Source organism: Liolophura sinensis, chromosome 6, assembly GCF_032854445.1.
Source record: "Liolophura sinensis isolate JHLJ2023 chromosome 6, CUHK_Ljap_v2, whole genome shotgun sequence".
Lineage (NCBI taxonomy): Eukaryota > Metazoa > Mollusca > Polyplacophora > Chitonida > Chitonidae > Liolophura > Liolophura sinensis.
In genome coordinates this window covers 1526102-1552737 of record NC_088300.1, presented here as the reverse complement: position 1 = coordinate 1552737, position 26636 = coordinate 1526102, and the positions used below count along the sequence as shown (strand labels likewise).

Sequence of the window (26636 nt, the reverse complement as noted above, 5' to 3'; positions counted from 1 at the left end):
GAGTATGCCGCTAGTACAGACGTGAACTGTGTGAGTCATGATGACAGGTCTGAGGTTAAGTAAACCAACCCACAGGCGAGTATGCGGCTCGTGCAGACGTGAAGTGTGTTAGTGATGATGACTGGTCTGAGATTCAGCAAACCAACTCACAGGAGAGTATTACGATCGTACAGACGTGAAATGTGTGATTGATGATGACTGGTCTGAAGTTGAGTAAACCAACCCACGAGAGAGTATGCGGCTCGTACCAACGAGAAATGTGTAAGTTATAATGACTGGTCTGAGGTTAAGTAAACCAACCCACAGGCGAGTATGCGGCTCGTACAGACGTGAAATGTCTGAGTGATGATGACTGGTCTGAGGTTAAGTAAACCAACCCACGGGAGAGTATTAGCCTCGTACAGGCGTGAAATATGTGATTTATGATGACTGGTCTGAAGGTTAGTAAACCAACCCACAGGAGAGTATGCGGCTCGTACAGAGGTGAAATGTATGAGTGATGATGACTGGCCTGAGGTTAAGTAAACCTCTTGTAAATATTTGGCCCACAGGCGAGTATACAGCTCGTACCGACGTGAAATGTATAAGTGATGATGACTGGTATGAGGTTAAGTAAACCTCTTGTAAAGACTTGGCCCACAGGCGAGTATACAGCTCGTAAATACCTCGCCGAATGATTTTTTGTATACGTTTTGTACAGACGTGGCCCACAGGTGAGTACGATTTGTAAAGACGTGGTCCACAGGTGAGTACGATTTGTAAAGACGTGGTCCACAGGTGAGTACGATTTGTAAAGACGTGGCCCACAGGTGAGTACGATTTGTAAAGACGTGGTCCACAGGCAAGTACGGCTCGTAAAGACGTAGCCCGCAGGTGAGTACAGCTTGTAAAGGTGAGAACGACTCTTGAAGAGGTGGTCTACAGGTGAGTATACGGCTCGTAAAGACGTAGCCCACAGGTGGGTATACGACTGGCAAAGACTTGGCCCAAAGGTAAGTGTGTCTCGTAGACGTAACCCACAGATGAGTATACAGGTCGTAAAGAGATAGTTCACAGGTGAGTACGGCTCGTAAAGACGTGGCCCACAGGTGAATACGACTCGTAAAGACATGACCCACAGCTGAGTACTGCTCGTAAAGACGTAGCCCACAGGTGATTATAACCAAATGAAAGTTGAAGTGCGCATATTAGGATCATACACAACGTAAACTGAGCCCATGAGGCGACTTTTACATTGGTTTATTCTGGCTAAAGGAGTACACCTTCGTTATAAAAATACCTTGTTATAAAAAAGGAACAATCAGCAGATGTATCTATATATGTGGCACAACACAAATATTTTAGTACGTCAATCACAGGCATTTGACAAACATTCTTTCCGGGGAACAGTCACAGTGGTCAGCAACACGTTGCTTCCGTTGAAAATTTTTTGCATAACCGTATATGGTCATCAACCGCTTCCACAATTTTACATGATTTCTTAATATACTTGTATATTATATATTTCAATATAAAATAAAGTTGGACATGTTATCTTCCGGTTCAATATATCACACTTGAAGGTCGTTATAAAAGAGTACATTCGGTCCAAAATACTTTTGATAATATCTGATTATATTATTCATACATTATCACGTTCAGTTCAGTGGTTATACGACAATACAATAGGTCATGTAATCTTAAAACATTATGTCTACATTTTCGCACTTTATGGTTCACTTGAGATGATCTATTTTCCACGTAAAACACACATGGTTCAAGTTTACTTGTGTTCTTCATATGCTCTTTTCATTCAAGTGTAAAAGATACATACTCTACATTTACCACAAATGTGGAACAGCAGCGCAAGCTGGAGTAAAAAAATAAAACACCATGACTTACGTGAAGTAATAAAACAATTCCAAAGGATAATGTTTAAAAATTGCTTCCAGCAAAGAAAGACATTGGTTCACACATTTTTGCAAATGTACAAAAAGTAAAAATTTCCTCATTTTCAAAAGAAATTAGGGTCTGTAAAATGAACATAATAATGTTATATGAAAATATTGTTCTCGCATATCATGAACTGTTCTACTAATACATTCATAGTTTCATCAGAGTTTCTCCATCTTCCTATTAAAAACAATACCGAATCCAAATTTACCTGGAAAACTTCATTATTCCAGGATTTTTGCTTAATTTAGCTACTTATGTGAAAATCAGCAGAGGCTTGAACCAATGTATATGTCTGTTTGTTCTGTAAAATCGGTAACATTTCAGTCAGAAAGAATCACGCCATAGTGTTTCCACAATTCTGACATAGGGAATATAACGGAACAAGTAACACAAGATCCACGTTCATCGCAGCCAGTAACCTTACATATGCGTTGTGAGTGTGTCTGTCTCAAACTCGGCCCCGCGATTCACGTAGGTCTGTTGATGTTCTCTGGATCTCGTCACTCGATCCAGTGCATTGCTCCATCTGTCTACCAAGGTCTCGTCCCTTGTCCTGAACTTGAGAGTTTTGTTTGAGGATTTGATTTCCAGTTTATGAATGTCTGAAACATGTCGATTAAACTTAAACTTAAAGATTTGTTTCTATATCTGACTGTATTTTATGCCGTACTGTTGAATATTTGACTTATACGACAGTGTCCAGCACTGTGGTGGAAGGAAACAAAGCAGATACTGGAGAATAGCCACAACGATCCGCAGGTTGCTGACAGGGCTTTCTACACATACGTACGACCGGCCAGGAAGGCAGCATAAAGTAGACCGGGCCTCACGGCGACCACAGCGAGTCACTGTGTTAGCATCACTGGCCATAGCAGCAAATCACCGACTTTTGGCGCCAATCCACTAAACCACCGATATTTGGCACCAATCCAGTAAACCACCGGTCTTTGGCACCAATCCAGCAAGCCGACCTTTAGCAGCAATCCAGTAAACCATCGACATTTGACACCAGTCCGCTATACGGTTTAGTTTTTACTATTGTCACAAGGAGTAGTAAATTCTTATTATCATATTATATATGTAATATTTGTCTGTGGAAACGGGTGAACTCTTTAGCCAAGAAAAATCCACAGTTTGACACCTGAGAATCACACATTTCCATAAGGCCGTCTTTCTGGCATCCAATGAATGTACTGATTAGCGTTACTACCCTTGGATTGGGTCTTAAACTGAGACCTAATTGAAGTGTAACAGCGTACACCAAAGGCTTTATAACGCGATGACCACCATGGTTAAACTGTAATTAAACAGAGATCTGTGTAACTGCGTACATCAAAGGCTTTTATAATGCGATGACGACCATGGTTAAACTGTAATTTAACTGAGATCTATGTAACTGCGTACATCAAAGGCTTTATAATGCGATGGCTACCATAGTTAAACTGTAATTAAACTGTTATCTGTGTAACTGCGTACATCAAAGGATGTATAGTGCTACGGCTATTATAGTTACATGCATAGGTCCACGGTCATTAACACTCACACTGTGACTACAAAAGATTTCATTTCTGCTCTTCCAAATCACACCAATAATGTTGTGTAATTAAGAGCCCCTGAGTCCCTGAAATTCTCAACATGTCAAAACATCGAGAATGGCAGATCGCCTATATTCACTTATAAAAGATTGCAATTATTTTTTTGGTTCTTATTAAAAATGTTTAGCAAATTACACTTTTGGTAAATTGTTTTCTTGCTAACTCACTTCCTTTAGAGCGACGACTGACTCTCTTGATTTGGGACACGGCCATCTTCCCCACAGATCCAGACTCGTCGAGGCCCCACTCCAGGCAACCCGGCCTTCCGTTAAGCAGGGTCATGCGCAGAAGAGCGTCTTCCCAAGATGACGCACAACATCCGTCACCTATTTTCATCTCATACGAGGAACCTGCGGAACAAATACAATCCTTAATACTCATTTAAAATTACTTACGTACGACAATCAGACAACGAGTCACCACGTAACAATCTGTATAATGCTATCAGATTTCTGTTTTGCTGATAGTTATAACATCTTCTCGATTTGCTGCACACATTAGCCTAACTATTGCCATGTGAGTAAAAGCATTCTTGAGAACGACGTTAAAATAAGTAGTAAAGTGAATGAATTCATGAAATCACCTTTTCTTATCAAAGATTTGATAAACATTCATGAGGGAAATGCTCCAATCACTAAAATAATATACTATTTTGCCAAAAGAATATCCACAAGTGCTAAATACCATTTTAACTAATTTATCTTCTTATCTTAATAGCTGCGGATCTTAACATTATCATAAAATTTACTTCACCACATGCTCGATATGAAAATACAGTCCACTGTGGTTAAAACTGTTAAAAATTGCAATGACAGAAGAATTTGTAAAATTGTTTTAGTTCCTTAGTACTCTGACAAATGGCTTACCCACAGTAAGGAATGAAAGGCTGCTGTCCAGAGAATATCCATTTTCGTTCAACGTGTTGTTTTCATCCGTATTTTCTTCCCCGAAAAGGATTTCCTGCGTCGACTCCGAGATCCCGTGTGATAAAGTGGACAGTTTCGAGTCCACTGTTGCTGATGGTGTTGTCACAGAATGTAACGACACTGCATGAGCAATGTTCTTCACTGGAGTTTTTGGACTGTGTACGACAAAATGTACGACCTCTTGGTAGTCCGCGAGAAACGTTTCTGCTGCTCTTTGAGTAACAATACCAGGGTGATAATCTAACTGCAATTGCAGAACCTTACGTCTCTCACTCGCCCATATCCGGAGTCGTGTCTCGTGATGTGTACTTACGGCACCAGTCTTTCCAATATTTACCTTATCATGTGTCATGGTCTTCTGATCGGTGAGCTCCTCCATAACCACGTTATGTCTACAGATGTTGGCTGCCGTCACCTCTGACGTGTTCTCCAGCACCAAAAACCCGGGATAGAGGCCATGCTCCACACACTGCCTCACCTCAGCTGAGTTGCTCTGTAAGAAACTCTCAATTGTAATGTCTTGGTCAAAGGAGCCAATAGCAGGTAGGTAGTTCACGCAGTGAGTCATGACGTTCTTCAGGGCTGGGACATGCTGGCGTGTGTCAATGTCCATCAGAAGTCCAACTTTGTCCTCTCCAGTCAACACATGCCACAGAAGATGAAGGGCACTCACTAAAAGCTGAAACATTGTGATTTTCAACTTTTCTGACATTTTGATAATGTCGATGACGACATCTGTTGGACAATAAAGAGATATGGTTTTCTCCGATCCAGGGGGTATGTGGTCTTCCGGCGATGTGGACAATGACAGAAGAGGCAAGTCATTAGACGGATTCAGGCGCTTCTCCCAGAATCTCTCAAGTTTCGTAAACTGAGGGTTTAGAATTTTGAAAATTTCCTGTGGAATATCGATATCCTTTACTTCCAGCAAATCTTCAGAGAGCAAAACGCTTTTGAACTCATTGATAAACAGATGAACTGCTCTTTGATCAAAGCTTATTGGATGGAAAATAAACTTGATCTTAGAACTGGAGATATTAGACTGGTTATAAATGATCCTGAACGGCAGGTCTTTGCTCAGGTCGAAAGGTTGCTTCAGTATGCTTGAAAACTGTTGTGTGATATCTTCATCAACTCCGCGGAGTTCTATAATATCCGGAAGTTGAAATGTTTCCAACAGGACAGGCTCTACACGATTTCCATTCTGCTTGTATATCGTTCTTATTGGTTTATTTCTCTCGACCACTTTGTACACGGCGGCTTTGATGTTTTCCTTAGAAAGCACCAATGTGGTGTTCAATTCTGTCCAAATTAGGACATCGACATCATTTCGAAAACGTTGCTGATGGATTTGATAGATAAGGCCTTGTGTCGGTGAAATCAGTGGTGAGAGTTTGGACGACATCCTCTCTGTATCAGTGGTGGAACTCTTGTTTTTCGTCAAAGCATTGTCGATTTCTGCCAGAATGTCTATCAGCTTGAGGTCTTCTGAGAGTAGACGAGTAGCAGGTAGATGGATTCCTGTATCGGCCCTCACTCTGTTTGTAAAGGAAACGGCTACCATTGAATTGAGTCCTACCTCAGAGAAAAGAGTTGAATGTTGAAGTAGATCTGGCGACACTGGGATCATACTGGTCACAAGAGCCTTGACATACTTCCAGAGAGAGTGTTTTCTGTCCTCTTCATTCATTCTCTGGATTGACGATAAGTCAATATCTACGTTCTCGGATTGTGACCCAGATACACCTTGCGCAGAACCATTCAAAACCGCTCGTATGTCTTGTGATGTGCCTTCCACTTTGACGCTAAGATCAGCAAAGCACATCTGTACTTTGCTGGACAACAATGCATGCGTTAAGCATTTTCGAATGCCCTCTTCACACATGGCTTCAAACCCTGCGCTTTTCCAGCTGCTGACTACGGACTCGTCCCTCACAGCCATTCCTACACATAATGGTCCCCAGTTTAGAGACTGTGCTTTCAAACCCTTTTGACGACGGTAGTTGGCGAGTGTGTCGAGAAAACTGTTAGCTGCACCATAGCTTGTCTGGCCTGGATTTCCGAAAACAGATGCGACTGAAGATTGTAAAATAAAGTAGTCCAACTTTAGACCAAGTTTCATACACAGCTTATGTAGATTTAAAGAACCTTGGATTTTAGGCGAGGCAACTTTTTCGAAATCTTCGGCTGTGGAATAGAGCAACAGAGAATCCTTCAGCACACCAGCACCTTGAAATATTCCCTTGACTGCGTGATCAGGGTACTTTGCCTGTAGGATCACGAAGGCGTTTTCAAGAGAGCTCAAGTCACACACATCTGCCTGTAGAAATTCAATTTTGGCTTTGGTCTCCTGGCTTAGTTTTCGCATCTTTTCCTGGGCGTCCGCGTCTGGTGTCCTCCGTGACGTAATAGCGATCAGACCACCGCCCATTTCTGCGATGAACTGAACAATCAACCAGCCTAGGCCCGTCAGGCCTCCCACTATAACATATGACGCATTTCCTCGGAAAAGCGTCCGTTCAGTAACACACAAAGGCACTGACTGATCTGCAACATGAATGACGTGCGACACGAAGATTTCAAGATGTTTTTCTTCAAATGTGCTCAAGATTTCGTTTAATCCTCTCCATTCCGTTGACAGCATGGTCGATATTTGTTCCAAGCATTTCGTAATCTTGTCAGCCTGTAGCACTTCCGATAGTCTAATTAATCGAGAAGTAAACATCCTCTTTTTCATAAGTAGGATGCCTACTGTTCTTTCTCTTGCAAAGCCTTCAATGGCAATTATTTCTATTGTCTGATCAGTATCTTCTGTTTTGAAGAATTCGGCTGGACACCTTGAAAACAAAATCATGTGCGATGTGTCTTTTGGGATACTTCCATGTGTTAGTGTTTCATAAATCCCCACGCTCATGCATCCTTTATAGTTTAAAACAGCTTTCACCAACTGACCAAAACATCTGGACTGCGGTTCAGTTATGACGGCCACGTGAGAATCGGAGGGAATTGGTTGGGTCATGTTTTCTATCATCGCCAAACATATCAACACACCAGGCTTATAGTCTTTAATGAGTGACTTTGGTACTGTATTCGCTTTTGAAACTGTTAAAACAGTTCGGGCAAATGTTGGACAAAGGACAATGACGTCCTCAGTTTCTGACGTACTTTTGGTGGTGCCAAGGGCCTCCACACAGACCAGTCTTTGCCCTTCGTCCCAATTCGTTTGCGACTCATCGGTGTAAAAACTGGTAGGTTTTGTTATTACCACAAATTGCACGTTTACCGACAATGTTTCTCCTTTTGATGAAGTATCTGCTGTCTGTTTGGAATATTCCAACCGAAATTCGTATGGACAATCCGGTGTCTTACGATGACTGACAACATCCAAAGGCTGACTAGTCTCGGTTTGACGGCCAAGTTTCTCCCTGATTGGCATCACACGTAGAGCAGCTTTCACCAAATACTTAAAGGGTTTTCCTTCGCATATCATCAGTTCTCTGAAATCAAATTCTTGAAAGGCCTGTGGATTCAAAGAATTAGTTAAAGTGTCTATGGTAGCCCTGGTGAAGTCATGGAGATCAATCAACTGTCCCTTTCTGTTGTCCTCTATTACAAAACATCTCATCATGCCCCATAGATGTGACCCATCCAGGTTCACCTGAGAAACACTGGAAACTTCCTTTGCTATTTGTGTATTCACCGTCACAACGGACACTGGGATGTCGCTCCCGCTGTTGATCAGAAAGCAGATGACTTCCCTGAGATTGTCGTACATTACTGTCGATGATCTCATCAGACAGTCTTCAGTCTCTTCACCCAGGTCTGCATAGAATACGACACCAGATACTTTGTCTATTTGTATCATCAGCTCTGAGGTGGACTCTGTTGAAATAACCTTCATAGAGTCAGACAGCTTACTCAGAATTTTGTCCGGTTTGCGCTTCCGGTGAATGAACAAAATTGCTCTTTTATCAGGAGGCTTTGTAGAGATTTCAGTTGGCACCCACTGGAGCTCGTATTCCAGATCCTCTGCGGTTGTCTTTGTGGTGCTCAAAATCTGTATAACGAAGTCTTTTAGTTCTGCAATCACCTGGCCAGCAGGTGTTAGTAGAAGAACCCTAAAATGAAATTGCCCATTGGACTGACTCATCTGTTTACTATAACACATCATGTCCCCAGTGATCTTCCTGTAGATGCTAATCTCGCCAAGAATGGAAGGTATACGGTCTTCCCAGTAAGACTCGGTACTGAAGTAAATTGCACAGGTAGACTGCATGATAGCATCCAGAATGGAGGGATGTAGATGAGTTTTACACATCTGTGTTTTCACGAGATCGCTGACGCTTAGCCATGCTAAGCACTCCACGGAATTGGCTTCACACTTCGTGATCAGTTGAAGTTGCTCGCCATACGCAAATCCGAACTGCCTCAACCTGTGATATATCTCGTTTTTGTCCATCGAAGATGTACACCGCATGCGGACAGCGGCTATGTCCCAGGGCTTGGGCTCGAATGAATCTCCGGATTTGACTACTTCACCAAACACACACGCAGAGTTTTTGTGTAAAATCCTGAAGCTGGCGCTGTGTGAAGATTGTGCTTCAGTCATCAAAGTTAATGTCTGGCTACGGCCCTTCATGACACCAACAGGCTTCAACAAGCGCACAGACACTCGTACATCTTGCACTACATTTTCAAATATTTCTGTTGCGTATTCAAAGGCGACATCAGCGAACAAAGATCCCGGGACAAATGCCGCTCCGCCGACAACATGTGAGTAAACAAATGGCGTGTCATTTTCATTTATCCGGATTTCCATTGTGAGAAGATTCCCGGAAACTCGATTCACATACGGATGTCTCCCATTCACAGTTGGCAGCCCCTGGCGTTCTAAGAGAGATTTTTCAGATTCAAATAAACCTTTCGTTCTCTGAAACTGGTATTTGGGTTCCACAGTCAGCTGTGTAACACCCTGCACTATAACAGAAGCCCACCTGGGATTCACACCATGGCTAAAAAGCTTCCCAAGGCTGCTTACCATGGTTTCAGTGTTTGACATCTTCTCCATTGAGGATACAACCATTCCATTGCTATATCCGATACTAAAAACGTCGTTGAAATGAGCTCGAAGTACCGGGCGTGGTCCTATTTCGAGAAATACGTTGAATTTGTCACCATCTGTTGCATTCAATAAACCCTGATAAAATTTAACAGGGTCTGTGAGATTTTTCACCCAGTATTCTGCTGTTTTAAAATCTGTTGAAGATGCCAAGTGACCAGTAACTGTAGAAACGATGTCGAGCTGTGCGTCTTGTCCCTTCAGTCCATTTAAGGCCTTGATGAGAGAATTTGCCAGGGGTTTTTGTTTGTGGCAGTGATAAGCTGTTTTCACAGAAAGCTCTGTGATTATCATGTCAGGTTGATCCAAAGATTCGAGACATTTCCGAACAGAGGTCACCGCTTCGTCGTCACCGGAAACGGTGCAGCTTGTAGGACTGTTGTACACGGCGACGTTAACGCCACCGCCTTGCTCATGGCAAAGTTCTTCCACTTTTTCAACAGGACATTTCCCAATTACCAGCATTTTGCCTCCAACTGATTGTAAGAGTAGCTTAGTTCTGTGGTAGATCACAGCTACTGCCGACCTGAGGGACAGAATCCCGGCGGCGTGGGCGGCAGCCACTTCCCCTACAGACTGACCAATCACAGCATCAGCCTCCACTCCCCAGTGGCGCCACACGGCCGTCAGTCCCACCTGGCAAGCGAAAAGCACCAGGGGCTCAACAGCAGGGTCGTGTATATTGCTTTGGTTTCTGAGTTCATTTATTACAGAAACAGAGTTGAATTCTTTCAGTAATGTGTCAATTTCTTCTAACTGGTCCCTGAAAACCTGCTCTTTATCCAAGAGATCAATGCACATTCCCTTCCAAACAGTCCCCATTCCACAGAACACATAAATGACGCGCAGTTTTTTGGCTGGTTGAACTTTTTCAAAGACACGGTGTTTACCTAGTTCAGCTATCAACTCCTGCTGGTCACTGGCATGAAAAGCCAAACGGTATTCGTGATGATCTCGTCGACATGTTGACGTAAAGGACAGAGCATCCATGTCTAGGGGATTTTTTTCAGCCGCGTCTTTCAGGTGGAGGATATTGGCCTTCAAACCAGACGAACTTCTAGATGACACAGCAATCATTCTGTACCCATTTTTCTGTGGTTTAGGCGGTACTGGTGGATCAGTTTTCACATACTGCTTGACGTAAGCGTGGCAGTTGGACCCCCCAAACCCAAAAGAGTTAACACCAGCTGCCCTACCTCCGGAGGGCAGCTCTTCCCATGGGACGCAATCAGTAGGCACTTTGAGATGGTACTTTTCAAACTCAATCTTTGGGTTGAGCTTTGAGCTGAACAGTGATGGCACTATGGTCTCGTGCTTCATCATGAGCAGCACTTTAATGAGCCCCGCCGCTCCTGCCGCTGACCTCCAGATGTCCAATGTTTGTTTTCACTGAACCAATATGTCGGGACTTGCCATCTTGTCCGAAAAATCTGCCGAGGCAGTTCGCTTCTATAGGGTCTCCTACAGGGGTACCTGTGCCTGGAACGTCAGTAAAAGCGTACGGTTAAGGTGAGATTATTTTTCTGTGCAGAAACAGTTCAAGATTTTTATATAATGGCACAATGAAGAAGTACATATCTGACCTCATTCCTGCTACAGCTAAGAGGAAAAGATAAATCTGGAAGGTTTCATCAAAAAAAATTAGGGCTGTTTCCAATTCGTTCCCCATCACCGCTCCCGAGACAGTGTGATAGATTGCGAATGGTCACAGGTAACCGGGGAAATACTTCCTCTTGTCATGTTACCTCAGTCAGGGTTTTATTTTAACTGTTCATGTAAATGCATAAATAGTCACAATTTACACGCCCCGTACCACAATGGCTTAAGGAGAATTAGGTAAAAAAATTGCACTTCTCTTGGCGTTTGAGAAGTTACTAGAACAGGTACTTAATGTGTCTGGGTTATGGGTGGATTATGAAATTCGTATAAAGTGGTTTCGGCCCTGTTACTCAACTTTTACCTATTTTGAGATAATTCCACTGAGAGATGGTTCATGCATATTAGAGGATATCTTACCGTGTGCTTCAATGTACTGCACTGTAGATTTGTCGATATTGTGACGGCTGTACATATCTTCTAGAAGTTGTTTCTGTTGATCACCAGAGGGAGCTGTAATCGGCTGTGTCATGTGGCCATCTTGGTTTGTTCAGTGATGATCGTGCCCCAGATTTTGTCTCGGCTTTTCAAAGCCTGACAAAGACATGATGGCAGTGAGCTCACACTAACCCAATTTTCTGTGAATTTTGATTATGTGATAAAATATTTTGCTATATATCACTGACACTAAAGTAAATGATAAAACTGATTGAGGTAGTTTTACCAAAAGTATCAAATTTCACTGTTCGAATGGAATTAAGGTTATTCCATGTCAAATATTAACTGTATTTTGAGATAGTTTTCTCTGCTATGTGGCCTGACATAATTCTCCTAAAAACGTGGTGTTAGGAGATGTCTCTAACTGAGGTAAAATAACAAGAGGCGGTATTTCACCGGTCACGTGTGGCTATTTGCCAGATATCACACTGTTGTCGCTGCTCTTGTGTTACTCTCTATGTTGTGCGTCTTAATTATACAGCATTGTTCAAATATTTTAATTCTGACTTAATTCAAATCAAGAGGATGTAAGAGCATGCCGAGACATTAGACATTTCACTTTGTTATTTATGTTTTGGATCCTCGCGGTGCAGACTTGACAGTGGCAGTCTTGATGCCCTTTTGTGTAGATTTTCTCTCCTGCTCTTTTTTTGGAGCACTGATTGTTTGCCTGTCACAATTACTGGGTGTACTAATGCTTGTTTGCCTGGGACAATTACTGAGGTACTAATGCTGGCTTCCTGTGACAATTACTGATGTACTAATGCTTGTTTGTCTGTGACAATTACTGAGGTACTAATGCTGGTTTAACAGTGACAATTACTGAGGTACTAATGCTGGTTTCCCAACGACAATTACCGAGGTACTAATTCTTGTTTGCCTGTGACAATTACTGAGTGTACTAATTCTTGTTTGCCTGTGACAATTACTGAGGTACTAATGCTTTATTGTCCGTAACAATTACGGAGGTACTAATGCTTTATTGTCGGTGACAATTACTGAGGTACTAATGCTTTATTGTCGGTGACAATTACTGAGGTACTAATGCTGGTTTGCCTGTGCCAATTACTGAGGAACTAATGCTTGTTTGCCTGTGACAATTACTGAGGTACTAAAGCTTGTTTGCCTGTGACAATTACTGAGGTACTATTGCTTGTTTGCCCGTGACAATTACTGAGGTACTAATGCTTGTTTGCCTGTGAGAATTACTGAGGTACTAATGCTTGTTTGCCTGGGACAATTACTGAGGTACTAACGCTTGTTTGTCTGTGACAATTACTGAAGTTCTAATGATTGTTTGCCTGTGACAATTACTGAGGTTCTAATGCTTGTTTGCCTGTGACAATTACTGAGGTACTAATGCTTGTTTACCAGTGACAATTACTGAGTTACTAATGCTGGTTTACCAGTGACAATTACTGAGGTACTAATGCTTGTTTGCCTGTGACAATTACTAAGGTACTACTGCTTGTTTGCCTGTGACAATTATTGAGGTTCTAATGCTTGTTTTGCTGCCTGTGACAATTACTGAGGTACTAACGCTTGTTTGTCTGTGACAATTACTGAGGTACTAACGCTTGTTTGCCTGTGACAATTACTGAGGTACTAATGCTTGAATGCCTGTGACAATTACTGAGGTACTAATGCTTTATTGTCTGTGACAATTACTGAGGTACTAATGCTTGTTTGCCTGTGACAATTACTGAGGAACTAATGCTTGTTTGCTTTTGACAATTACTGAGGTACTAATGCTTGTTTGCCTGTGACAATTTCTGAGGTACTAACGCTTGTTTGTCTGTGACAATTACTGCGGAACTAATGCTTGTTTGCCTGTGACAATTACTGAGGTACTAATGCTGGTTTGCCTGTGACAATTACTGAGGAACTAATGCTTGTTTGCCTGTGACAATTACTGAGGTACTAATGCTTGTTTGCCTGTGACAATTACTGAGGTACTAACGCTTGTTTGCCTGTGACAATTACTGAGGTTGTAATGATTGTTTGCCTGTGACAATTACTGAGGTTCTAATGCTTGTTTGCCTGTGACAATTACTGAGGTTGTAATGATTGTTTGCCTGTGACAATTACTGAGGTTCTAATGCTTGTTTGCCTGTGACAATTACTGAGGAACTAATGCTTGTTTGCCTGTGACAATTACTGAGGTACTAATGCTGGTTTACCAGTGACAATTATTGAGGTACTAATGCTTGTTTGCCTGTGACAATTACTGAGGTACTAATGCTGGTTTCCCAGTGACAATTACTGTTGTACTAATGTTGGTTTCCCAATGACAATTACCGAGGTACTAATTCTTGTTTGCCTGTGACAATTATTGAGGTACTAATGCTCGTTTAAATGTGGCAATTACTAAGGTACTAATGCTGGTTTGCCTGTGACAATTACTGAGGTACTAATGCTTGTTTGCCTGTGACAATTACTGAGGTACTAATGCTGGTTTGCCTGTGACATTTACTGAGGTACTAATGCTTGTTTGCCTGTGACAATTACTGAGGTACTAATGCTTGTTTGCCTCACCTTTGTTCGGTGTATACATTTTATACGTTACTAGGAGGCTCAGGAAGCTCTTATCTATTTGTGAGGGTTCAACAAATATTGCATTCTTTATCAGAGCCGATATTTTTATCTTTGAAATACAAAACTTACATCAGACAATCTTTTCAGTACAACAACCCCACAACCTTCTCCTCTTACGTATCCGTCCAGCATCTGCTGAGAAGGCTTGGCACTGACCAACACGGGAGGCCATCCGTGCTTGACTCAGGTACACCCCGGAAATGTGTAACATGACCAGATTGACTCCTCCAGCCAGAGCAACGTCACAGTCGCCTGGCAAAAAGTAAAAATACACGAACGTGCTCTTGTCGATAAAAATATGTCATATTTGATACAGAGCTAAGTTAGGTGCGAATTCTTGGCAGTAGGGGGCCTCTGTGGCTCAGTTGGTTAGCGCGCTAGAGCAGCGTAATGACCCAGGAGCCTCTCACCAATGCGGTCGCTGTGAGTTCAAGTCCAGCTCATGCTGGCTTCCTTTCTGGCCGTACGTGGGAAGGTCTGCCAGCAGTCTGCGTGTGGTCGTGGGTTTTCCCTGGGCTGTGCCCGGTTTCCACCCACCATAATGCTGGGTGCCGTCGTATAAGTGAAATATTCATGAGTACGGCATAAAACACCAATCAAATAAATCAAATAAATCTTGGCAGTAGAGATTAATAGTTTAAGAAACTAAAGTTAGCATGGGAACTGTACTGCACACACTGATGGTATCTTCATTCATGTTTTAGATATTTTCAGTCACTTGTATGTGTATACTCTAAGTACAATACGTACAAATGTTTAAAATAACATGTCTCTAAGAAATATTTATCTTCAAATTACTCTGTTAGCAAACAATTTGAGCCATAAATGTGCTCAATTAAACCACAGTGAAATGAAGCCTCAATCTAATTCTCAAAATGTATAGAGCTTCGACAATGTTACGACTGGGGTCCAGGATTATACTACCCATGGAATATCAACACTGTTTCGATTGGGGACCAGCATTGGACTTCCCATGGAAGTTCATCAGTGTTACGACTGGGAACTAGCGTTAAACAAACCGTCGAAGTTCCACAGTGTTACGACTGAGGCCCACTATTAGACTGCCCATGGAAGTTTGACAGTGTATCTGTTGGGAACCAGAAAAATACTGCCCGTAGAAGTTGGACAGTGTTACGACTGGAAGCCGGCATTAGGCTGTCCATGGAAGTTGGACAATGTTACGACTGGGGACCAGTATTAGACTGCCCATGGAAGTTCGCAGTGTTATAACTGGAATATAGGATTAAGCTGTCCATGGAAGTTTGACAGTGTTTCATTTGGGGACCAGAATAAAACTGCTCGTAAAAGTTCGACAGTGTTACGACTGGGAACCAGCATGGCACTGCCCATGGAAGTTCAACAGTGTTATAACTGGGGTCTAGCATTAAACTGGCCATGGAAGTTCGACAGAGTTTCATTTGAGGACCAGCATGGCACTGCCCATGGAAGTTCAACAGTGTTACACCTGGGGCCCAACATTAAACTCCCGGTGGAAGTTCGATAATGTTTCATTTGAGGACCAGAATAAAACTGCCCATAGAAGTTAAACAGTGTTACGACTGGGGACTAGCATTAACCCCCCCCCCCCCCATGGAAGTTCGACAGAGTTACGATTGGGGCCAAGCATCAGGCTGCCCATGGAAGTTCGACAGTGTTACGATTAGGGCCCAGTATAAGACTGCCCATGGAAGTTCGACAGTGTTACGACTGGGAACCAGGATTAGGCTGTCCATGGAAGTTCGACAGTGTTACAACTCGTGCCCAGCATCAGACTACCCTTGGAAGTTCGACAGTGTTTATAACCTGGGTCTAGCATTAAACTGGCCATGGACGTTCAACAGTGTTTCATTTGAGGACCAAAATAAAACTGCCCATAGAAGTTGGACAGTGTTACAACTTTGGACCAGCAGTAAACCCCGGTGGAAGTTCGACAGTGTTACGACTGGGGCCCAGCATTGGGCTGCCCATGGAGTTCGACAGTGTTACAACTCATGCCCAGCATCAGATCACCCATGGAAGTTCGACAGTGTTGCGACAGGGGCCCAGTATTAGACTGCCCATGAAAGTTCGACAGTGTTACGATTGGGGACCAGCATTGGACTGCCCATGGAAGTTCGACAGTGTAACGACTCGGGACCAGGATTGGACCACCCATGGAAGTTCGACAGTGTTACGACTGGGGACCAGCATTAGACTGCCCATGGAAGTTCGACAGTGTAACGACTGGGGACCAGGATTGGACTACCCATGGAAGTTCGACAGTGTTACGACTGGGGACCAGCATTAGACTGCCCATGGAAGTTCGACAGTGTTATAACTGGGGCCTAGCATTAGGCCTGTCCATGGAAGTTGGACAATGTTACGATTGGGGCCCAGCATTAAACTCCCCATGGAAGTTCGACAGTGTTATAACTGGGGTTTAGCATTAAACTGGCTATGGAAGTTCGACAGTGTTTCATTCGAGGACCAGAATAAAACTGCCCATGGAAGTTGGACAGTGTTTCGACTGGGGCCCAGCATTAAGCTGGCCCTGAAAGTTCGACAGTATTTCATTTGGGGACCAGAATAAAACTGCCCATAGAAGTTGGACAGTGTTATGACTTGGGACCAGCATTAAACACCCTGGTGGAAGTTCGACAGTGTTACGATAGGGGCCCAGCATCAGACTGCCCATGGAAGTTCGACAGTGTTACGATAGGGGACCAGGATTGGACTACCCATGGAAGTTCGACAGTGTTACGACTGGGGACTAGGATTAGACTACTCATGGAAGTTGGACAGTGTTACGATTGGGGCGCAGCTATATAACTGGGGTCTAACATTAAACTGGCCATGGAAGTTCGACAGTGTTTCGTTTGAGGACCAGAATAAAACTGCCCTTGGAAGTTGAACATTGTTACAACTTTGGACCGGCAGTAAACCCCCGGTGGAAGTTCGACAGTGTTACGACTGGGGACCAGCATTGGGCTGTCCATGGAAGTTCGACAGTGTTACAACTCATGCCCAGCATCAGACCACCCATGGAAGTTCGACAGTGTTGCGACAGGGGACCAGCTTTGGATTATCCATGGAAGTTCGACAGTGTTACGATTGGGGCCCAGCATCAGACTGTCCATGGAAGTTCCACAGTGTTACGACTGGAGCCGAGCATTAAACTGCCCATGGAAGTTCCACAGTGTTACGACTCGAGTCCAGCATTAGACTTTCCATGGAAATTGGACCGTGTTAAGACTAGGGCCCTGCATTAGAATGTCCATGGATGTTTGACAGTGTTACGACTGGGGCCCAGCATTAGACCGCCATTAACATCAACATGCTTTTTCACTGGTTTTCTACAGAACAAGGTCTTTATTCCCAACTCTACCTTTTTTATCATTAGGAGTCGTTTGTCTTTGGAGAATTACCCACAGCAGTTATCTGCACTAGCTTAAAAAATGAATCCTTACATCTAAGTATTCCACGTTATTATTATGTATTTAAAATTCACTGGAGCACCCACCTGTGGAAAGGCCCTGTGAGGCCAAATGGATGGCCATGAGAGCAGAGGAACAGGCCGTATCCAAGGTAACAGCCGGGCCGCGGAGATCGTACACATAAGATACCCGGGCGGCCACTATACTGTTGGCAGATCCAGTCAAGTGGTAATTATCAGCCACTTCTACGTGTTTTGAAAGGATGTCTGAGTAGTCTGTATTCATCGATCCTGAAATAAATAACATAATATGAAACATTTTAGGAGTGGAACCTGCTTACTTGTGTCAATATATGGTTATATATATATGGTTATATATGGTTAACTTTGATAGTCACAAGAGTAATCACAGAGCCGTTCAGAGAACAGGCTTGCGTAGAGCTCTATAGTTCGCAGCAGTAGTCTGTCACCAAGGAGCCATGCGTCAGTAGGTTTGCTAGGTACATGTCCAGGTGCGGCGCTGGATTTCCCCGATACGTGACCACTACACGATATCTAAGTAATTCAAGTCGAGTGATTTCTACAAGAATTTCAATTACTGTTTATGCGGATGCATATTTATATAGTATATAGGGGGTGGAGGGGATATATGTTGTCATTATCTAAGTTACAGTCATGCTGGGGGTGGAGTGGATATATGTTGTCACTATCTAAGTTTTAGCCATGCTGTGGGTGGAGGGGGTACATGTTGCCAGTATCTAAGTTTTTACATAAATATTGTCATAATAACATCGGATTTTTACTGGTTACTTGTGACCACTTGGCCACCTGTGTTGTCTTTGTTTAATCAATTATATGCCCGCATCAACCGGGATTCTGGTAATGGACTAAGCATTCGCCGAGGCCTGGTCCATTTTATCTTCATGTCATTGTACTAAATATGATGACTTCACAGCATTTGTGCACTTTTCGACATCGTTACATAATGTTGCCTATCTCGGTTTCAGTTGTGTGAGAGGTGGGTGGGGGTGGGGAGATGTAAGTAGCTGCTATTTACCTGAAAAGTTAGAACTAAACACTAAGTATTAAGGTAAAAATGTCAGTGATTACGGTTTTCCATGTACTTGCCAACTATCACACTATCTTAGCTGCCTTGGTATTACTCTCCATTCCCTTGTCGTCTATACTCTAAATGGCTGCAGGTACATGTATCTACGAGCAGAGCTGGCTGCTGTACTGTCACTGGAATGTATCTATGGGCAGAGCTGGCTGCTGTACTGTCACTGGAATGTATCTATGGGCAGAGCTGGCCATTGTACTATCAATAGAATGTATCTACGAGCAGAGCTGGCTGCTGTACTGTCGCCGAACTATTCTTGAGTAAGGTGTAAATCCATCAGCCCCCTACCCCTGTCCCAAAGCTGTTGCCTAATAAACAAGTCCCTGTGTTTTGTACAGAACGTTTAGCCACCTGTATTCACATACGCCTGTTTTATTCCACTTCGTAAACAAGTCTGTGTTTTGTATGTATTGTTTCGTTACCCGTATAGATAGACGCCTGTTTTATTCCACTTTGTAAACAAGTCTGTGTTTTGTATGGATTATTTCGTTACCTGTATATATAGACGCCTGTTTTATTCCACTTTGTAAACAAGTCTGTGTTTTGTATGGATTGTTTAGTTACCTGATTAGACGCTTGTTTTATGCACTTGATAAAAAAGGTGTTTGTTTTTTTTTTTTGGGGGGGGGGGGGGGGGGCTGTACTAGGTAAACAAGGCCATGTTTTGAACAGAATGTTTAGTTACCTATATAGACACCAGTTTTACTGCCCCGAAGCTGTTCCCTGGTAAACCCACCATCCTCCAGTGCCATATGGACCGAATCCAGCACAAATCTCTGCTGAGGGTCCATCTTAATCGACTCTGATTCGCTGATTCCGTACAGAAGATTGTCAAACTCATCGTGTCTAAAAAACATAAAAAAATTTCAGTGAATTATTAGACTAGTACCTGCACTTTTTATAGTGTTGTCGATTTTTCGATATAGTCTCTTTAATCTCACATCTCTTTTAATGTGAGATTCCTTACAGGTGAATGCCAGATTTCTTACAGGTGAATACCAGATTCCTTACAGGTGAATGCCAGATTCCTTACAGGTGAATGCCAGATTCCTTACAGGTGAATACAGGTACATATGGGTTCATATAGGTACAAGTTAAGCACCTCTATTAACAGGCCTTTAAACCTGACTGTACGAATACGACTACTGTATGTGCAGAAATTACCAAGAAGTAGACGACTAGTTCTGCTAGGGCATCTTATTTCGTATGTCTGTACAATGTTGACCAACGTCTCATGTCGCGCCGCCTTTATGACAAAAGGGATAACTTCCAGTATGAAACTGTGATGTATCCTTGCTTGGATAGTAATGTACCTCAATGTCCTACACATAGCGTACACATATATCGTCTTGAAACGTTTACTAGATCAAATGTAAAATGTAATTATGAAACCTACGTCACAAGGTTTTAATTAAAAACTAATATTTAAAGGTATTCCATCAAGCGCCTTCACTCCAAGTTTCCTAAAACATGTACTGAGTATAGTGTACTGGTTGGCAAATATGGACAGATCATTCAGGGCCTCCGAACACCGATCTACACCAGCGAAATCTGTTGTTTGCTTCTCTCTTACATGTTAGCAGCTTTATTTACTATTTATGTATGTTATTTTTTACACATTGTTTACACATTTACACATTACACATTGGGAACTACTGTAAGTCAGGTTGTTTTGGAAATGAGTTTTGCAATTATCGACTTGGAACGCCCATTTATAGCTTTGTAGTACCGTAGTAGAATCACGGATACATAAGCATTACCGGTACTATGATCACGAGTAACGGTACTGAAGCCTAGCTAAAGCTGGATCTGAGGAGGAGAACGTACTAGCGCCGAACGATGATAAAGGAGCCCCTCGCCAATGCACAAGCTCAGACTTCCTCTCCGATCGTATGTGGGAAGGTCATTCAGACATCAATGTCATGTCTGCACAAGCAGTTGCGACACCAATCATCATAACCGTTAAAAGGATACCGGATTTCAAACGATGTGTATCCCTTGGATACAGGCCTACATTTTTTTACATGTAGTTTTACATTACAAACCCTTTGACAGCGCCCAGTTTTCGTGTGTACATCTTCCCAGGAGCGTCCGGATGATACCATGCATCTATGTTCCATCTGTCCGGCGGCACGTCTATGACATGGTTTTCTCCCTTTGATAACACTCTCCAGAATTCGTCCAAGTTTCCCGCTCCAGGAAATCGGCATCCCAATCCAACGATTGCTATGGGTTCTTTCATTTTCATGGGTCACTCTCTTCTAGTAACTCTGTTGTACCAAAAGTGAAAATGCGTTTACGAGCGATATGTGATTGTCAGATTAGATTTTCACTATTTTCTCCTGTAATTGCTGGCCAGAAAGATGAAACATATCTCAGACAAAATGAGATTAAATGATACATTATTGTTATAATCGACGTTTTTCGGTATGCATTTAAATCAAAGTGCACTTTCCTTCATATACCATACAGTATCTACCTTGACCTCCTTTCTATAACAGATTCATATCGTCTCATTACTCCAATGGACTGGCTACCCTGCTTAGCACATGTCTACACAAGCAGTCATGTCATGACTCCTCATTTCACGGCCACCTGTTTGCCATGTAGTTCAGTGGAATCTAGGAGCGGAGTGGTTGAAGCATTGATGAGTCCTTCAATATGAAGTCCATTTCGCCATCAGCTGTTCACAGGATTATCTAGGAAGTAGAGCTCGAGTAGGGGTTGTATTTTTCAAGTTTATCTCATCATGACATAATCTGCATAAAATGTACTAAAACTAGCTTAAATAGAGATGGAGGAATGAGGCTGTTTCAGGACACTAAGTAAAGTCGGACCATATAAAAATGCACAGGTGTTAGAGACTCCAAACTGCATCCTTCTCAAGTGGATAGAGAAGAATATTTGGGTAAAACAATTGTCATCTGACTGAAGAGACTGACGGATTGACTTACATATTTCCAAAAGTAATCACCAGCGTATATTGCAGATGTTGTGGAAAACTTAGTGCAAAATTAGGAGCACATCACATTTCTATGTGTAGCAAACATATGTCGCTAAAAGCTAACGAGTAACGTGTAATGTAACTATGTATCGAGTTAGATGATGATTGGATTGGTATCTACGCACACATTTAACCTTCAAATGTCATGAGGAATCAGATGCCAAATCTCAAACTGTCCTCGCGGTTTCGTTCTTCTCTCTTCTCCGTTCTTCTCTGCGCAACGGTCATGCAAATAGAAATGATCTATTCCCACAATAAAGCTCCGTTTTTCGGGGAAAGATGAAAGTTATTGACCTCAAGGGTCACTTCGGATATGGTCTATACAAGACTACTTCACGAGTTAAACACTTGCATGTATTTATTTTGCCCATGAATATCATAAAAAAAACACAGAAGCCAATGTAGCGGTGCCATTTTAGTGGCCTTTCCGATAGTGCTCAATTTAATTTAAAACAGAAATCTGTACTTCTGACATAAGTTGTATTGAGATTCAGTAGAAGCAGCCTCGATCTCATGTCAAGTAGCGATGTGCTTTATGACAGTTCTGCCATTGTGAGAATACCTTTGTGTCAAAATTGTGTCAAAATGTCTCTGTATCTGGTAGTTACTAAATAAATGTCACAATAAAGACACCCACATACGTAGTGGACATAATCAAATGATGCCCAAGTAATCCGATATGAACAGAGTCCTCTGCAAAATCGACGTTAATATTTGAATACCACACACTTGAATATTTTAATAAACATTTGAACACACTAAATTCATGTTTTCCTGTTGCCTTTGAGTGAGTATTCTATTACAGAAACTCTGATAAAGATGATTTATTTCAGCACTTAACATGCATTCTAATTTTACAGGAACATAAAATTAAAAACCCTTAATAAAATTTTGCATTTCTAATTAAATACACCGATCTACGATTTACATTTCCACTTTTGATAAAGGTATTTGGTTCACTAAATCAAGGTACTATATTCTTCATTAAAAACAGTTTCTGTAAATGGCGATAATATTATGCATGCTACTATATATTATATTGTTTTATTTGTACTTCGTTTTTATCGGTCCCTCCTGGAGTGTACCAGATCTCATCGCTAGACAAAGTGCGCCTAGCTTCTTCGCTACTCCCTGGTACAATTTGATTGGTATTTTGCAAATTATATCCAGAATAACTTTTGTAGCGATGATGACTGTTCCATGGCAGGGCAAATTGGTCCTCAGCACCGTCGACGGGTGATATTTCAATGGGAAGCTCATGGTTTGACGATTTGTTCTCAATTCGATCGCGATCATTTCTTCTTACTAAGTTTTCTGCTGGTCCGAAGAGGGAGAAAAACACCGGTAAGAACAGAATAGAATGGACTATTCCAAACAACAACACCAGTAACATTACCTTGAAAAACGAACTGAAAATATAGGATTCTGAGGGCGCCAGAAACAAAATACCAATAAATGAAGAGAGTGCACCGTTCAGTATTGGCCCTCCTGTGACAGCCAGTGCCCTGGACACCACATCTTGTCTGCTGGTGCCCAGTTTCCCATTCTGCATCACGGCATGACAGATATGAGCGGAGTAATCCACGGAGAAGCCCGTGGCGGTGACGAGATGAAGCATTGTGATAGAGCTGAGGGTGAGATCCCACCAGTACAGGAACCCTAGTATCCCCGTCAGTGTAGACACCATAGACACTGTAATAGACACAAACATGAGGGGGTGGGGAATAAAGATCACTGAGAGGACGAACATGGCCGCCACAGCCACTCCTACAGTCTGTAACGTGTTGGGCAAGATAGCAATATACTGCTCGAAGTAGAGGAATGGCGGTGAGTACACGAAAACCGAGATACCGGATGTAGAAGCAATGTCTCTCATCCTTATCATGAACTGTCCTTGCTGTGAAGAATCTGGGAGATCAACTGTCTGAAAATGAAACCGTGAGCCCGTGATCTCGGACGAATTGTCCCCAAATCTAATATCGTTCTCAAACAAGGGATAATGCAGAAGAAACTTTTTCAGTCCGCCTGAGAAATTCTCTTTGGTGGATGGGTCATAAAAAGTGGAGTTTTGGTAAGTGGTCATCCAGGAGATCTGGAAGTTGTCTTGTATGGTGCTGTCAGCCTTCACCTCCTCAAAAAGGTTTTCCAGTGTGTTTATATTTGTGTCGTCATTGTAAGCCAGCGACTGACTGACAAAAAACGTAACCAAGAAACGTTGCTGATAGTGATCCGTGTTCCAGTTAGTATATTCATAGAAATACGAAGACGGAGCTATAAGGTTCTTCAGTTCGAGGCCCTGTCGTAAATAGATAACCCCGTAGATAGACATTGCGAGATAACCTAAGAACATGGGAACAATCAAGATCTTGGCAGGTAGAGACAGGACAAGGGTAGGAAGACGTTTACGCGGCGCCCACTCAAAGCAGTTACCATCGTCGCCCAGTTTCTGAGACGGTTGACCGGAACAGAAACATAGCTGTAAGCACAAGCTGGCAGATGAACTTTTAATTCTTGATGTCACTGGAATGGCATTGTGTCTCTCAGGAGCTGACTGGTGAAGGCTGGCTTTGTTGGTGTGTTTTCTGTAGGTCGCATTTTCCTTTGATGGGTAAGCTATCGTTGATCCTCCTGGAGAGTCCTCTCTAATCTCTGTTTGCGTGCTGTTCCTGATCTCATCTGCCGACTTCACCACCATACACGTGGCACAGTGCCGGTTTTGTTCCACTCTACGTCCGTGTACAGCCAAGCATCCGGCAAACAGCGTGATTTGGTTCAGGTAACAGAACAGGATAGTCAAAGCTGTGGAAAAAGCAGAATTTAATCAGAAAAATACAAAAACACATTTTTTCTCTGAAAAAACAAACGCAATTAGATATGAAATGTGTTGAAGAGCGTTTATCTCTCTACAACCTTTACCTTCACATTATACATGAAACATGTCAAAATGATTCCTAAAACAGATCAAAACTGTATTCACCCTTACCTGTATACAAGCAGAATATCCTCACTGAGTAGAAGGAGCTGGTCATTCCGATCAGAAAGGCCACCAGGTCTGTGAGAGAGGTCAGCGTGATGACATGCCACTGGTCCTCATGGTGGCCGCCACTCTATCAGGGATGTTTATGGCTTCCCGGTTTTCTGACCAGCCCGACATTAAGATGAATGCGTCCATCAACACCAACCCCTGAAAGTGAAACACGAACAAGCTCAGCTAGACCCAGGAAAAGAAAAGGTAAGGATTCCATAGTGTGTATGTGGTATCATATAATCTACCAGGTAAATGACAACTACTTTTACTGTTTTATAGCAATGGTTACATTTCAGCACTCACCATTCTTTTGATATCATTTTGACTTCAAAAAGTCCAAACGTAATTAAAAATGAGTCCACAAGAATATTACAGCACGTTTTTGTTATCAAGAACAACACAAAAACAATGTTTTAATTCTTTCTTCAATTTTTAAGGGCAAAAAAATCCGAAAATGATTTAAATGACTGAGAATATCGTAACATTTGCCAAAAAAGTACGCATATCTTATTGTTTTGTTCTATCTCCCGCCATTTAATTTTTTCAATACCCATGTTCAAGCAATGTACAATTGCCTTACCTATAACCAGAAAGGGCATGATTCCTACTATGTTTGAGAAGGCAGGATCCTACTGGCGACCCCAAATCCCGCCAGGATTCCCAGTCCGGCCGCCAGAACACCGGCTGTCGACAGGAAGCCTTTGGTTGACACACAGTTTCCACCGGAAGTGACGATGCTGGCGTAGGTGATCATCAGAGTAAAGGTCAAACTGAACCACATGATGTCACCTCCCGAGTTTTCGGTCAGTTCGACGTTTAATGAGTCGGACACTGCATAAGCTAAATCTGTAGCGTTGTATTTGTGGTCATAGGCCGACATTTTGACTGAGGAACTCTTCCTCCCATTGCCAGAGAGAATAGTGTTTTGTGGGGTGTCCTGGCGTAAATTGTACTTGAGCTTTAAATAGTTTGCTGCGTACAGTGTACCATTGTTGTGACCTACTCCAGACAGGTATAACGACAGATCCACATTCTGTACGCCATTGTTGTAATCAGGATAGGAGACTTTATTGTTATTTAGATCAGACAGGAATTCCTTTTTGAGGAATAAACTCGCCGGAAACGACACAGTTTCCCAGCAAACGAGCACATGCAGTCTCAAAATCCACTCGGCTATCGTTTGAGTCAGTAAAAGAGAAGGTTTTGATCTTCCGGCTGATTTCCGCCATTTCTGTTATGACAGGGCCTGTCAGATGTTAGAGCCGACAGCAGACGTGAAGATGACCTCCCCGAATTTACCGTCATCTGTGACGTGTTGTGGGTAGAGGAAGTCCCACTTTTGTCAGGAAACATGGTCCTGGCGGCGTGCCTGTCTTTGGCCGCCTGGTTCCCGGTGGGCACGTACACCTTCTCCACGTCATTCACGGACTGGATGCCCAGGAGAAGCACTCCCAAGCCACCGTTCACAAGAACACTGCCAATAATGAACCACCATGGGTATGTCCCAACATATCTCCCATACTTTGAGAAAACATTCTCACACGCTGTGATAAATAAATTCACGCCTGAGCAACACCCCATTTTATTATTGCCTGCTCAGTGTTCCTCTGTCTTTAGTATAAATGGATTGCTACAGTATTCAGCCGCTATAACCTTTGGTCTGTAACACAATAGAAATTGACGCCGTAAGAGACTTTCCGAGGACAAACCGTCATGTACTACATGCAGGTTCCAGATCTTTGGTTTAAGTCGACTAAAATCAATGGTGCTCTGCGATCTCACACAGTGTTATAATGCCACATTACGTA

The 26636-nt window shown here is 42.6% G+C and overlaps 3 protein-coding genes across 3 annotated transcripts; all 3 read right to left on the bottom strand.

The window, feature by feature from the left end:
• Positions 1-1228: 1228 nt before the first annotated feature.
• LOC135469108 (uncharacterized) lies at positions 1229-4847 on the bottom strand. Its single transcript, XM_064747641.1, has 3 exons — positions 4397-4847; positions 3698-3880; positions 1229-2537 (listed from the first exon to the last, which is right to left on the bottom strand). Exons 1-3 carry the CDS (start codon positions 4833-4835, stop codon positions 2356-2358), a joined length of 804 nt encoding a protein of 267 aa, XP_064603711.1. The 5' UTR covers positions 4836-4847; the 3' UTR covers positions 1229-2355.
• Positions 4843-20999, bottom strand: LOC135469378 (uncharacterized). Its single transcript, XM_064748009.1, is given in 10 exon segments — positions 4843-4848; positions 4935-10937; positions 10939-11054; positions 11592-11723; positions 11726-11765; positions 14334-14390; positions 14392-14516; positions 17764-17967; positions 19482-19642; positions 20842-20999. Coding segments are annotated over 10 exon segments (6876 nt in total). The 5' UTR covers positions 20874-20999.
• Positions 21000-22076: 1077 nt separating this feature from the next.
• On the bottom strand, positions 22077-26409 carry LOC135469377 (patched domain-containing protein 3-like). The gene is given in 7 exon segments (XM_064748008.1): positions 22077-24599; positions 24784-24876; positions 24879-24969; positions 24971-24984; positions 25409-25453; positions 25456-25827; positions 26166-26409. Coding segments are annotated over 7 exon segments (2631 nt in total). The 3' UTR covers positions 22077-22827.
• Positions 26410-26636: the final 227 nt, after the last annotated feature.

What these genes read in the sequence shown, in the direction of transcription:
- LOC135469108 (XM_064747641.1), bottom strand. Translation starts at nt 4,835, where the DNA reads ATGGAGGAGCTCACCGATCAGAAGACCATGACACATGATAAGGTAAAT. An exon ending in CCTTTCATTCCTTACTGTGG is followed by an intron (nt 3,881 to 4,396) that starts GTAAGCCATTTG and finishes TTTGTTCCGCAG; the next exon opens with GTTCCTCGTATGAGATGAAA. An exon ending in CAGTCGTCGCTCTAAAGGAA is followed by an intron (nt 2,538 to 3,697) that starts GTGAGTTAGCAA and finishes GACATGTTTCAG; the next exon opens with ACATTCATAAACTGGAAATC.